Source organism: Triturus cristatus, chromosome 11, assembly GCF_964204655.1.
Source record: "Triturus cristatus chromosome 11, aTriCri1.1, whole genome shotgun sequence".
NCBI lineage: Eukaryota > Metazoa > Chordata > Amphibia > Caudata > Salamandridae > Triturus > Triturus cristatus.
This window is the reverse complement of record NC_140594.1, coordinates 712,296,201-712,311,361: the sequence shown is the minus strand read 5'-3', so window position 1 is coordinate 712,311,361 and position 15,161 is coordinate 712,296,201. Positions and strand designations below refer to the sequence as shown.

General features: G+C 46.2%; 1 protein-coding gene across 2 annotated transcripts in view; it reads right to left on the bottom strand.

Moving 5' to 3' along the window:
• STAG1 (STAG1 cohesin complex component) overlaps positions 1 to 15,161 on the bottom strand; it is a 1,292,585-nt gene that overhangs the window by 153,164 nt on the left and 1,124,260 nt on the right. For both annotated transcript variants that reach the window (XM_085634343.1, XM_085634344.1), the window contains exon 29: positions 1,408 to 1,613. In XM_085634343.1, coding sequence (XP_085490469.1) covers positions 1,408 to 1,613 — 206 coding nt within the window. The remainder of the gene's footprint in view (positions 1 to 1,407; positions 1,614 to 15,161) is intronic.

Below are 15,161 nucleotides of genomic sequence, written 5' to 3'. Positions count from 1 at the left end.
TGCTACAGGCTACAAAGCACTTGCTGTCTTATTCCTCGGTGCAAGTCTTTTTACACCTAAATGTTTCACCAGCTCAACAAGTGGATAAGTCGTGGTCTCTTGGATGACCGAGGTTACAGACCAAATGCTAGTCCAACCACAAGATCAAACTTACAGTTAAGGCAACATTTAAATTAGTTCTCCATATCCTCCTCCCATGCAAGTAATTCTCATAAGATGTTTCCCTGGGCTTCTCGATCTGAACTGGCTCCAAAGTGGTCAACCGTTGTATGAGACTCTGATGAAGCTACTGACGGTTACACATAGATCTCACATGCATAGCTATTGTTTCACGGTCTTCATTTTGATGACATTGGCTTCTGTAGTGCAAAGATCATGGAACACTTTAAAGGTGGAGTCTAAGCCGTGGTGTACTGTGGGTTTCAGAGGCGGTATTGCAAGTCCCCTCGAAACTGAAACCACTTATAAGAAAAATAACTTATACCATCTTCACCCAACACTAAATGGCAGGAGTGGGCACAGGATATGATATAAAGCAACACTGGCTACATTGTAAACGAAATGTAGAAAAAATTAAGTTATCAAATAAAAATAAAAAAAATAAAATGGAGAGAAGAAAATTAAGATAGAGGTTAGAAGGATTCGCAACACAATGGGCTTCACCAACAAGTAAAAAAGTGGAAAAGAGGCTGAGAATGATCATTTGAGGGGAGGAAAAGAAATGCTTGGTGGAATCATATTATAATATTTAGTTGCAAGGTGCAAATAAGCTTTAAAAGTAGAAGGAAAAATGGAATAGGAAGCAGGAAGTTGAGAAATATGAGGTGTGCAAATTTAGATTACACTGGGATCACTCACAAGAAAGTGAGAAACAGAAAGGGCTCATTACAAGCAGGTCACATATGCAGTTGACTTGAATGAAATGTGAAGATCTACTGAATGCTGATTACACATTGTAAAGTTCATGCCAAAACAAGCAGCATGTAAAGAGAGGCCGGCTGTGTGAGATGGCACAATAAAAACTCACACACTAAACAGAAATAGAAACTAAAACCTGCCCTTCAGAATAGGAACGAAAAGAACACTGGCACCTTGGTAGGAAGATGGATAATGTTATATTGCTGAAACATGGACCTTAAGAATACAGTAGTTATCACAGCAGTTAGGCTTTCAAAACAATTCCATTAGAAAATGCTTTCAACATCTTTATGATACAAAACATGTGGTTTCTGCAAAACATACTCATGCATCTAATGAAACAAGACTTCTGTTCACATGCAATCATGGAGGATTTGGTATCTGTATGTACCGTTATCATGAAAATTAGGCTAAAAAACAATGACTCAATAGACAATGTTATAAAAACTAAAGAAATGTACACCTGCCATTTTGGTTTTTAAAACGTACCTTCCATTCTCTTTTTGTGTAGTGGAGGGCGCCCTTTCTTGCTTCTAATCGATAAGGATTTCCCGGTACTGCCTCCGCTGTTCACTGACGGCCTATCATCATCTCCACCGGTGACCAGAGAGTTCCGATAGGAGATTAGCGGGAGCCACACATCTTCTCTCCTCTCTATCATGTGCTCATTGAGGAATTTCTCCAGATACGAGTGACTGTTTGGGCAATACACCACAATTGTCCATCAAGAGGCAGACCTTATGATTGCATTTTCAGATCATGCACAAAGTCAGCTTTTGAGAAGGTAATATTTTTCAGATTTCTTAAAAACTACTACTGGTACAAACAACTGCAGCAATAATAAAATGTACTATGACACAGAGCATGATAAATATTTCAAATTAGTGATGGGGAAACTAGTGAAAGATATTTATTTTCAGTAGCAACATTTCTGGTGAGAGATCCTCCTGCAGATCTTTCTGCTTAAGAAAGTTCACTGTAAGTCAGTGCTCAATAACTGGAAAAACACTGCTGCCACCTTTAAGTCTTGGCTGAACTGGATCCCTCACTTAGGAGGCGCTGACAATATTGCTCTTCAACACTCTCCTTGGAGACCCCAATTCAGACCTGTACGAAGAACGTTGGACAACTACTTTGCCAGCACCAAACCGCCCTCATCACTCATTGGCACACCACTTGGTAGATAGGTGTCTTGATTTGCATTTGTATTGGTACCGCTACAATAAAGAGATGGGAATGAAAAATTTCCTAGCTAACGTAACGGAAAGTTTCAATTCTATTAAGGACTCGGAGGCGAGGATTATGCTCTATCTTTCTTTAATTCAATAGCAGCACTTCAAAGTTAAACAAAACCACCGTTCCCATGAACCATAGGGAACATAGTACAAAACAATAGAGTGTGTCCGTGGGTAGATAGTCTATCATCCATGCACCAATCACAGGGCTCCTGGGGGTATGTAGTCCTCTGTCCTTATCTATTCCTCCTCTTTCGATGCTGTAGGCCAGCCAGTCCCAGATCCTCATGAATCTTGTTTGCCAGAATCGCCTGTGGAAGCAAAGGACAGCGTAAGCGAGAACTTTGGCTAAGGTTTAGCCCTGCAAGGAAAGAATGTCGGCACATTTAACAGGTACAAGCAAAATACAAATCCAGAAGAAGACCTGTTACTTACCCCAGTACGAGGGTGGGAAGGTATCTCCAGCACCGATACCCTGGGTGGGATAATCCTCGCCTCCGAGTCCTTAATAGAATTGAAACTTTCCGTTACGTTAGCTAGGAAATTTTTCATTCTATGGCAGGACCGGAGGCGAGGATTATGCTCGTTTAAAGCTTGCTCACCACCAAATGTGCCATATCCAGCACTGGTTTGAAATAAAACCGTTTAAAGGTGGAGTCCGAAGACCAATCTGCCGCATTGAGAATGTCTTCTAGACGAGCTCCCAGGGTAAACGCTTTAGAAGCCATGGCCCCTCTAGTAGAATGGGCTCCAAAAAGACGGAGGTCAATGCCTGCTTCTTGCATTACCCAACGAACCCAACGGGCTATCGTGGGGGAGGAGACTGCCCTGTGCGGTTTCCTCAGTGCGATAAGCAACTGACGCTCTCCGGGAGGACGGTAGTCTTCCGACATTTCTTCGTAAGCCTTGAGGCAGGATACGACGCACAGTTTCGGAGAGTCCGGAAAAGCCGGATAGGAAATGGAGGTGGTACCGCATTTCGTTCGCCTTCGGATAGTGAAAGTAACCCCAAAGGGGGTAAAAATCCTTCCTGAGACATCCAAGGCCCGAACATCCGACACACGTCGACAAGATACGAGGCAAAGAAGCATAGCCAATTTGGCTGAAAGCTCCTTCCGAGATAAGTAACGGTTCGGTTGCCAAGACAAGAAAAGATTCAGGACCTGGTTCACGTCCCACAGCTGGGAATAACGAGGCTCCGGAGGCACTGAAAGACGGATGCCCCGGAGAAGGCGACAAACCCAAGGGTGCTCTCCCACCGGGGAGCCGTCCACTAAGGAGTGTCCGGCCGAAATGGCCGAACGAAAGGTATTGATGGTCCTATAAGCCAGCCCGTCTTCAGCTAAAGCGGCTAAGAAATTTACGATTGAGGTCACATCAGCCGCCACGGGATCGAGATTCCGTCGCACACACCAACGCACCCAACGTCTCCAAGTGGATCGATAGCGTTTGACCGTACCATCGGCCCAAGCCCTGGACATGAGCTTCTCAGCTGTTCCCGAAAGGCCCGGGATCGCCCATCGTCCCCGGTAATCCGCCAGGCCATCAGGGCAAGGGAGCCCTTCGCTATGAGCGGGTGAGGAAGTCCGTCGGGATCGAGGAGAAGAGTCGGGAAGCGGGGTAGTAGGATTGGAAAATCCCAGGAAAGTTCCAGAAGAACTGGAAACCAAACCTGAGATCTCCAAATCGGGGAAATCAGCACAATGTCCGCCCCCTGGCGACGCACCTGCGCTGAAACTCTCGTTAGCATGGCAAACGGGGGGAAGGCATAACCCGTCTCCTGACTCCAATCCTGGAGAAATGCGTCCGTGCTTGTCGCCAGAGGATCCGGGCGCCAACTGAAGAAGCGGGGCAGTTGATGATCCAACCGGGATGCGAAAAGATCCACCGAAAACGGGCCCCAGAAGCTCTGGAGGTCCGCAAACACCCCCGGATGAAGTTTCCACAGACTCACGTCTTGAACATGCCGAGAGTGGAAATCCGCCACTTGGTTGCTGTGGCCCGGAAGGTATTCCGCTGTGACAGAAACGTGATGGTCGAGGCAGTACTGCCAAAAATTCGCCGCCAGGTCGGATAGCGCTCGAGAGCGGGTACCCCCCAGGTGGTTGATGTAACGCACCGCGGATACGTTGTCCATCCTGAGAAGGACGCAAGAACGGACTGAGTCCTTGGTCCAGCATTTGATCGCAAAGGACCCTGCCAACAGTTCTAGGCAATTGATGTGAAGCCGCTGCTCTTGCGGAGACCACACACCTCCGGTAGCATACTCGCCACATCGTGCGCCCCATCCGGACCTGCTGGCGTCGGATTCGATGACGATATCGGGCGCGGAACCAAAGATCGCTCGCCCATTCCAGGCTTCCATATTGGCAAGCCACCATTGCAATTCCTCCCTGGCCTCGTCCGAAAGGAGGACTTTCCGGGAGTACGAGAGGCCCCTGCGAAGGTGCCGTGCTTTCAGGCGCTGTAGAGCCCTGTAGTGCAATGGGCCCGGAAAAATCGCTTGGATGGAAGCTGAGAGAAGACCGACTATGCGGGCCAGTTGGCGGAGAGAGAGGCGCGACTGAGCGAGGGACCTTCTGATTTCGTGACGTATTTTGGTCATTTTGCGAGAGGGCAAGCTGAGGGTGGCTGCCACCGAGTCGATCACGAATCCTAGGAACGTCACTTGTTGGGCCGGAAGTAGGACGGATTTCGCTTCGTTGATAATGAAGCCCAAACTCTGAAGAAGATTCACCGCCAACTGAAGGTGTTCCGATAAAACCCGAGGACATTGAGCCATAATCAAAATGTCGTCCAGATAGACGATCATGCGCAAACCGGACGCCCTCAAACGTTCGATCGCGGGCCGAAGAACCTTGGTGAAACACCAAGGGGCGGAGGACAGACCGAACGGGAGGGTGGTGAACTCGTACACCGTGTCCCGCCACTGGAATTGCAAAAACCTCCTGTGAGGAGGGTGAATCGGAATCGCTAGGTAAGCGTCCTTGAGGTCCAGACGCGCCATCCAATCGCCGGGCCGGAGGAGATCGCGCAAAAGATGAATGCCCTCCATCTTGAAGTGGCGGTAAACCAGCCACTCGTTGAACTCCCGCAGATTGATAACTGGGCGCTGAGTCCCGTCGGCCTTGTCGACCAGGAAAATATTGCTGAGGAAGCCTCTGGAGTGAGGCTGCGCCTCGACGATAGCGTGTTTGTCCAATAAGGCGGAGACCTCTAGGTCGACCAACGCCATGTCGGCGGCCGAAAAAGAAAGAGGGCGAGGGGGAGCCGACTGGAAAGGTTCCCCATGGAATTCTATGTGGAACCCTCGGACCGTTTGCAGGACCCACGCGTCCCCCGTGACAGAAGTCCAGGCCTGGAAAAAATGCGCCAGACGGCCCCCCACTCTTAGAAGGGTAGAAGGGAGAACACTCACCGGATGAGTTGGAGGCTCCACCGCCTCGACCGCCTCTGCCTTTTCCTCTGCGACCTCTTGTCGGGTAGAAGTTTCCGAATCTGGCTTGATCCTGGTAGTTGCCATTACCGGAGCCTTGCCCTCTGCCTTGATTAGGACGGCCGGACGAGCGGCCCCTGCCTCGTCCGGCCCCCCGGAAAACACGGGGACGGAAAACTTTCCTAATTGTGGAATGGGCTCTGTCTAGTGAGGTGAAGGTATTGACAAATTTCCCCAATTCCTTAATAAAGGGTTCTCCGAAAAGGCCTCCCTGGGCCACGGAGCCCGCCTCAGAGTCAGCGAGGTCGCCAAGCTTGGGGTCCACCTTGATGAGTAAGCTACGGCGTCTCTCCGTAGAGAGCGCGCAGTTAGCGTTCCCTAGGAACACCACAACGCGCTGAGCCCAAGCAGAGAGGGTGTCTGGAGAAATGAGAGAACCTGATACTTTGGCGTCTTCGGCCATATCAAGAATTTTGGTGGCAGGCCCAAGAACATCAAGGAGTTTATCCTGGCAAGCTCGCCAGGACCTGTCAATACCCCTCTTAGGGTCCTTGACAAATTTTTGCAAGAAAGTCGCCATGCGAGGGTCAATCTCAGGTGTAGCAGCAACCTTGCCCTCCAGAGAAGGGCGGGGGCATTCCGCCCTAAGACAGCTCCTGGCTGTGGCCTCTAACGGCCGACGGATTCTGCTGGCGACATACTGGGCGACCTTTTCTGAAGGCGCCCAGTCCGAGGAGCGGGGATGCAAAATATCATCCGGGTCTAGCATATCGGCGCAAAGATTTTGCGCCTCGGTAGCCGGTTCTGGACGGGACGGCCGCCAGGGCCGGGATGGGCCAGCCTCGTCGTCAGCAGTGTCTGCGACCTCTCCCGAAGGTGCGGGAGTTGCCGGTGTGGGGTTACTCGCTAGGAACGCCTGCTTAAGGCGAGCGAAAGCGTCCACATCCACTCCAGCCTCTTTAGGCCGTTTGGCAGGAGGAGGCTGGGTATCCCCAAGAGTACCATCGGGGACGGAGGAGGGCAGAGGAATATTCTGCGCCCTAGCTAACGCCTGCTCTATCCTACGGGAAAGGCGATCCTCCAATGGCCCCATGGCCTGCTCAACCGCCCTGTGGATAGATTCATCCACCGTGTCATAATAGTCCTCCTCCCATTGCAGGTCAGCTAAGGGATCCTCCTCCCACTGACCGTCCTGCTGAAAAGGCTCCTCGTCGTAAGACTCCATGGCTGAGAGCGTCAAGCAGGTAAGTGGGGCAAAGAGGGTAACCTCAAATGTAGGGGCTGGGTGTCAGCCTCAATAAGGTGCGGGCAGCGCTCGCGTTTAAGAAGGGAACAAGCCCTGGGACCCACAGCCCTGGTGCGATATAAACTTAGGGCACCCTGCCAATAATATGGGTCCAAATACAGGCTCTGCAGAGCGTTATTATGAAGAGGAAATAATACAGACCCCCCCCTAAGGCGATTGAAATCGCCAAGAGACTTGCTGCCAAATGGCAGTTTAATAGTTACTGCCTAATGGCAGATACAGACTCGTTAAACGAGCGTTCCACAGGCTCTGGGGGGAGCGTTTGGTTTAACACTGCCTCAAGGCAGGAAACTGACCACACAGGTGTAAGGCAGGGCAGGCTCGTCGGTGGAACGTCTCTGTCAGGAGAAAAACGCGCGAGGAATGCGCAGAAAGCCAGACGTTTCCACCGATGAGGCGCGCGCCAGGCACCCTCTAGCGGTAGGAGGGCACCGCGAGCCTGAGCACCCAACAATCAGCCGTTAGGGAGGAACAACGCTCCCACGGCCGTGCGAGCGAGGGAAACCGACTAGCGGCTCCCTCGCACAGCTGCTGAAAGGGAAACAAACAATCCAATACTATCGATGAAATCTACACAATAAACGAAGTTGTGTGGAAAACGCGCTACAAATGAACGCGTCAGTCAAATCAGCCGATCTTTTTACAAGTAAACTATTTTACATAAACAAACAACGCGCGTGAAGCGCGAGTGAAGTCAATTGTCACCATTAAACTCGATATTTCCCACACTCAAACAAGGAAAGGGAAACAACACTTATCTCAGGCTGCCAGCATTAAAGAAAGAGGAGGAATAGATAAGGACAGAGGACTACATACCCCCAGGAGCCCTGTGATTGGTGCATGGATGATAGACTATCTACCCACGGACACACTCTATTGTTTTGTACTATGTTCCCTATGGTTCATGGGAACGGTGGTTTTGTTTAACTTTGAAGTGCTGCTATTGAATTAAAGAAAGATAGAGCATAATCCTCGCCTCCGGTCCTGCCATAGAATTGGATACATGTGCCTATACCATAGCTTGATATCCCATCTATGTTTGAATATGATCTGTTTCACTATGCTAATACTTCTTGTCACAGATTGCACACCAATGATTATCCTTTGTACTCTCAGATGTTTTGTATATCATGCGGTCTATAATTCAAGGATGAGAATGTGAACAAGATTGATTACAGAACTGTCATGTCAACTGCTGCACTTCCATTCATTTCTTTTCACTTTTACGTTCCAGGTTTTGTTTCATAATTTGCTATGCATTTATTAACACTGGAATTATGTTTTATATTTTCGGCTGACTTCTTTATAGCAATGCCGTGTTCTGTACCACTGTTTCATGACAATTTTTTCTTAATTCAAAAATCAATAAAAAAATCTTGAAATAAAAAAATAAAATACAGTTCACTAGGCATCAGAATTGTGTGAAAAAGCATTTCCACAACAGCAGCACTCATGAGGCACCATCTCCTGGAAAGAACATGACATCAACAGCATAGGACATGTGTCAACCTCTGTGCTGACATCCGTCCCAAACACTTTTTTCGCACCTCCAGTGAAGTGTGCAGTTAGGAACCCATAAAGCATCAGCAACCGCGCAAGCAACAGCACACAACACATTTCCTTACCTTAGTGTCGTATTATACAGCATTGACTTTCAGGGGTGAAGGGTGGGCAGGTAGAAATCTGAGGGTAGATCATGTATGAACCAGAAATTCCACTACCGAAGGGAAGCAACTTTTGCCTCTGAGGCTACAGCATCCTGCAGATTCCTCACATTAAAGGAGTGTAAAATCAATACCCTCCAGGAGTTAAGAATAAGGAATGACAATTAACCAAGGAAATCATGCAGCACAGCCCTGGCAAAGTGTCAGTCAATGTCTGTTTGGGTGGCGAGTCAATATTTAGCAAATGTTTGTAGGTACAAACACATGGGTGTCTGGAAAAGGTCAGCCATCAGAATGCCTCTGGTGACAGCTGTAGAAGCATCCAATGCTGTTGTGAAGTGTGCATGAAATACCATCCAGATGGTCTTTCTTGGAATAGGTGTAGCAGATCTAAATACATGGATGACCCAATGGAAAATGGTGTGACCGGTCACTGCCTTGCTTTCTTTGCACCATCCAAGAGCAAAAAAGAGCTCATCTTCAAATACTTTATTCGGCTCTACTGAGCCATAAAAGTCAGAGCAAAAAAACAAAAAACAAATCCAGCATTAAACTTCATAAAATTAAAAATACATTTGTTAAATACACCAAGTACAGGTATTAAAAGGCATCAGTATGATGAGTAAATCATTCAGTAAGAATGTACCTTTGCAGCACTTAATATGTAATTTAAAACAGCATGGATAACAGTGCAATTTTCCAGGCAGTCAAATAAGCAAAGGCTGCGACATAAGATCTGGTTTCGAGTGCTCGTAATATGGGGCAAAGAAGCCACATTCGTCTGCAGTGTAAAATGTACAAAAAAAGCAAAAAATGCATAGAGTTTTGTTTTGCTGAGGCTTCACAATGACATTGAGGGAGAGACGAAAACCATGTGTCTTTTACAGGGAAAGCTAGCAGAAAGTGTATGGTTTGGAGACGAAACCGTGTCAGAAGGAACTTGTGTGTCTCATTTACCATAACCTGAAAATAAAGAGCAGAATGTATAGGAAAAAACACTGAGGGTGTTTTCTAACCCTAGCACTCCAGCTTTATAATTAAAAAGTGCTTTATTTCGGGTTATAAAAAAAATGTTGGGGCACCAAGCCTTTCAAAACTTGTTCTAATGCATGAAGACAAAGGGATGTCTAGATAACTGTCCAGCTTCAGACAATCCCGTAAGGTTGTTCTACATAGTAGGACTTCTGGGTTGTTCCAGATTCTGTGCCATAACAAAAGTGGTTGTAGCTTGATATGATTATCTATAGTCAAGCCCAACTTCTTCATGGCAGAAGGCAGTCGGGTAGAGTGTGGAACTGCCAGGAGTCATCTTCTAAACTAATTCTTCAAAATATGTAGAGATTTGCCACTAATTTACCCCCATAAGCCAGCGCCAAATGTGTCAACAGACACGCATTTACTTTTACAAAAACAAAGCATTCCTCTAGGTAGTTTGTGCCCCAGACTTTGGAAAATCTGAAAACAGCATCAATTGCTCTCTGGAATTGCATGGCTCTTACATTCAGGAGAAATTTCCAATTAAAACCTACATTGATCGGATTTCCCAAATACGTAAAATGTGGGGTTTTCATAATTTCTTCCCCATCACGTAGAAACGTTTTTGGTCTTGGCTAGTTTGGGGCCGCATTTCATTATAAAGGACTTGGTTTGTTTGTGTTTAGTCCTAAACTGCTCATAAAACTATTAAAAACATCTAATAAAATATGTAGACCATTAGAAGTTCGCGCAATGAGAACGGCATTGTCTTCATAAAGCAGCACAGGAATTTCTCCCTCGTTGATTTTTGGCAGGTCCTTTCCCAGCCGTTATCAGATGCTCACCGGAGAGTAAATATAAATTAAAAAGGCTCCAATATTTCTGGTAGAGACTTTACATGTGGTGATAATTCCATCCCACAGTAAACAATAGGCTACATAGCTTGGAGAATCATATGTCAGCTCCAGGCTTGTGTGGGATCCTTTTTCAATCCAAAAGGCAAACTCGCTAAGCGAAGTGATTCATCTTTCAAACAGTCAACCGTGTTCTCGAGTAACCCCAATGAGGGAAGGTCCTCAAATAAATCTCCGTTCCTACTATACCGTACTCTGGCTGTAGTATGTTCATGAAGCCTTCTGAGCAGGGATATAATTGCGCTGTCAATGCCTAATTGGAGCATTATGGACCATAACTTTGGGCGGTCTACCCTATTAAAGGTACATGTTGAGTCCATAAATTTGTGATGGAAACATCCTTTTTTGGCCTTAGTATATTTTTGAGCAATCAAAGAAAGATTTAAAGACTGTTAAACGGTGCCCAGGCCTGGGGGAAAACCAAACTGTAGGTCTGAGAGCCCATGCGACTCTGTAGCCCAGCTTTCCAGCTTAGCCAATAGTACCCTTCCTAGGATCTTAACTGTGCTGTCTAGGAGGGATATCGGGAGATAGCAGTGAGGCTGACTCATCTCCTTTTTTTCAAATAGGGACAATTAGAGGGCAGATGATCACACTTTTTAGAACGCTTGTTATTAAGGGTGCCCAGAACTGTGGGTGAGATTTAAAGAGATCCGAGGGAACTCTGTCGGGAACAGAGGCTTTCCCAGAGGGACTACACTCCATAGCCAAGATTACATCAGGTACTCTTATCGAGCTGCTTAATTCCAGGGTGGCAATTGAATCACAGTTAACTACCGCATTAGAGTCTGCATTCAAAGTCTTCTCTTTTGGGCCGAAAACTTTAGAAAAGTAGGCCACCCAATCTTTGCTTGGAAATAACAGATTCAATTGTTGGGGGGACCTCACCAAGGGATTCAAGGATTTTACTGTCTGCCAAAAAAGCTCTGGAGTCTTATCTCACTTGCAATCCTAAAATCCTCCCAAGACATTTCCTTTATCTCTTTTTTCTTTTTTGAGTTGCTTCTTTATACATTTTCCTAGCTTGAGGTACTCCTGGCTGATCTTGGGGACTATTACTCAGTGCACGCTTTAAAAGACTATGGGCTTTAGAGCAGGTTCCATCAAACCAACTTGGGCTGGGATTAGATTTGTGATTGGATTTTGCCACACCCTTGGTTAATCTGTCTGCCATATTTATATTCAGCCTGGTATATGCGGCTATTACTTCTATTGGCTTTGCTTCTTTTTGGAGGACCTGATCTATTTCTGCTCGATTGTCCATAAGAATATTCCTATGAAAAGCTTACTCATCATTTCTACTCCATTTAATGTATAATACACTACTATATTCTATCTGGGACTGAGGGATTTTCCGTGTGACCTTATCTAGGAGTATCGCAAGCTCCGGTATAAGAGGGTTGTGGTCACTTATACACAAGACCAGAACTTAACATGTCCTAAGAACTGATATCAGTTCCTTGGAGAATATATGATCAATTGAGGAATTTGAACAAGGACTCATATGTCAGGAGCTTCGACTCCCTCTGCACGGAGTATTCAGATGCAAATATTAAATTGTTTGCGAGAATAACTACGCCAAAAGGGTTATGTTTAAAGTGTGTGAGTGGTTTGATTGAATTCATCACTTACTCCGCATATTGGAGATACTCCTAAGGTACACATTTCAATGTTAAAATTTCCTACCCAAATAATTAATACCTCCTCTGTGTGATCACTTAAAATCTTATGCAGGGCATCCTCCATACTAGCCGCAACTTTAGTTTTTGCATGATCAAATATATTAGAATAAAAAAGTACAAATACCAAATCAAACGGCTTCTGCAAGGTAATCGAAAGGATATGCCAAAAGGGTGTGATTAGCCTTCTCGAATACTGTGCAGTCAATCCGAGAAACTGATATGAAAGTAAACAGGCCCCCTTTGGCTCGACCTGACTTCGAGGGGGTGGCTGTGACATGGTTGGGGACAAACCCATTTATATGCGGCGGGTTCGATAGCCATGTCTCTTGGCAACAAATTATTTGGTGATGGTCCACTACATTCAGCCAGACTGGAGCTTCCCGTTTGGTGCGCAAGCCAGCCACATTCCACAAAATTAAACTCAGAAACTCTGTCCCCATAGGAAGGTAATTAATGCCCTGTTGGTTAGGTACTGCTGATCTTAGGCAGTTCGGCATGGCTGAGGTTGGAGGTACCCCATGAAGTAGTCAGTCCAGTTGGTCTAAGGGGGACTAAACATCAAATCTATTGAATAAAGCTAAAGGGGAGATGAAGTGGGAGTGGTGGGATGCCAATTTGCTCCTTGCAATATTTGGTTCAGGATCGTTCTAGTTGTTGACCAGGAGCCTGTGAGCCTGGGGGGCAGAAGAAGCCCAGCGGAAGGGATTTAATGCCCTCCTGGGAGGAGGTAGTATGGCTGAGAGAATGTAATAAAGACCGGACTGCACTTGGTCTTTTAAAATTGATTATCACACAGTCACCTTGTGAGGATTTGGGTAATGGACCGACCCAAGAGACCGTTCTCGTCGCGATATCGTTTGAAAGCTTGCAGGACCATCTGGAGTGTTTCTGCTTTCAGTATGTCACTATTTGTTAAGGAAGTGTGTGATTCGGGCTGTGAATGCTCAATTTTGGAAACGTTTACAAGCATAATAATGTAAGGAGTACACTCACTATAGCCACTACCAGCACCTGCAGTGCATGAGACAGGTTAACACAGGGTATCAAACAGGCCTAAATTAAATGGATCCAAGCTTTCTGATCTACACAATTGCACAAATCAGATCCATGTGCCTGTATAAATGTACATCATAGTTGGTTTTGTGACATCAAAGATAGCATTTTGACTTTATCAAAGAGCAAAAGGACTCTAGCTGGCACCGATCAAGCACATGCAGCCACTGTGGTTTAGGACTAAAGTGGAGGACTGGACCACGCTGCTGCTGGTACCCTGTGATTGAGAGCAACAGATATCAGAATGCTGAGTGCCAACACATCGGCATACCAGATCCTTCTTGCAAAATCCAGTGCAATTTGGATCAGCTGTGCTTGAGCCTCCTGCATCCCTCTGTAGGGCTTGCAGCGGAAGTTGACTCAGTTGCAACCCATACAAAAGGCCTTGAGAGCAGCCAAACATGAAGGCATCCCACAGGAAACCACTCAGAGGTAAGTGAATGACACAAAAACATGGACATTTCCTGTTTTGGGCAGTGGCAAAGAGGTCCACAGAGGGACATCAGAATCTGGGGAAGATCACTTCCCTTAATTCCAACTGGGCTGCCACACAGGAAATTTCCCTTCACTGCATCCACTGGCGCAGTTAAATTGCTTCCTACTCCAACCTGTCAGCTGATATAATGAATAGATGTGATATTTTCTGAAATGGCGCTTCCCAATACCAAGGGAAGATTTGCTTGACTCTGGTAACCAGCGCTTGCAGAAGGCTCAAGAGACAACCCAAAGGGCTGTTGGATAGAGAGATCGACCAACTAGTGTGCGTTGGAGAAGGCAGTATCCTCAGAATCCAAGCCACGCTTCACGATCTGTTTTGTGGCTTCACGATCTGTTTTGTGACATTTAAGAACTCACAAACCAATTCCCAAAAATTTCTTCATGTGCTCTGCTAGGCTTCCAACTGCCAGTATTGCTCAATCTCACAAAGCAAGGAAACAGCAGGCTAGAAGGCATGTGGCCAAAGAAACGTCGACAGTGGAACCCTACAAAGAACCAGCACCTAACCTGCTATCCCCGATTTATTTATAAACAATGGAAATATCTAAATTATGTGTACACAGGGTTAACGCACCCACTGTCACAGTGCAGTCCCCCACTGGACTTAATGTTTAACACAACAAGAACAATGGTGCATCTAAATAGGGGATAGCAGGTTAGGTGCTGGTTCTTCGTAGGGTTCCACTGTCAACATTTCTTTGGCTTAGTATTTAACCCCACTTTTGCACTAACCTGCCCCACCTCCATAATACGTTAATACTTTATATAGGCTAGGCGTGCCAGGCTTCAAGGATAGGAGACAGGAGTTAGCTCAGCACTTTTTCTCACCGAGACAAAATATGTGAGGGATAACACCTGTTGGTCCGAATACAGAGTGCCTAAAAACTAAATTTCTGAGATTGGGGAAAATGAAAAATACAAGAAATGTCCAGGTGGTGGGACAACACCACTCCTGCAAAGTAAATGGAGAACGAGAAAATACCTAGAGGACCTCGACCATGAGTCACTCAAGAAATGGGAGGTCAACCTCCGAGACGCATCGTTTACTATGATGGGCAAACTAATTAAACATGCGCAGAAGGGTAGCAAATAACAGTCCGATATTGAGGAATTGGAGAAAGAAATTGCATCCTCAGGATTGAAAGAAACAGTCAAGAAAAATGATGACATTTTGGGTAAAGTTCTGGAGGATTATCAAATTTACCTACGGGACAAAAAATTAAAAAACAAGAAAATCAAAAGGGATGATAAAGACTATAGAGACGGGAGGATCTATACATTTGAACACAGGTATGATAATCTAAAAGTACCAGGGGAGGGAAAGAGAACCCAAAAGGAGACATCTGAACTGGCATCAGCAAGTAGCATAAGCTCCCCATCGTCAGTAGCAGTTCCCACTGAAGAGACACCAGGTATGCCCGACACGGACAATAGGTCGACTTTTTAGTCGAAATGGAGAGATTAAGACTGGGGGTAAAAA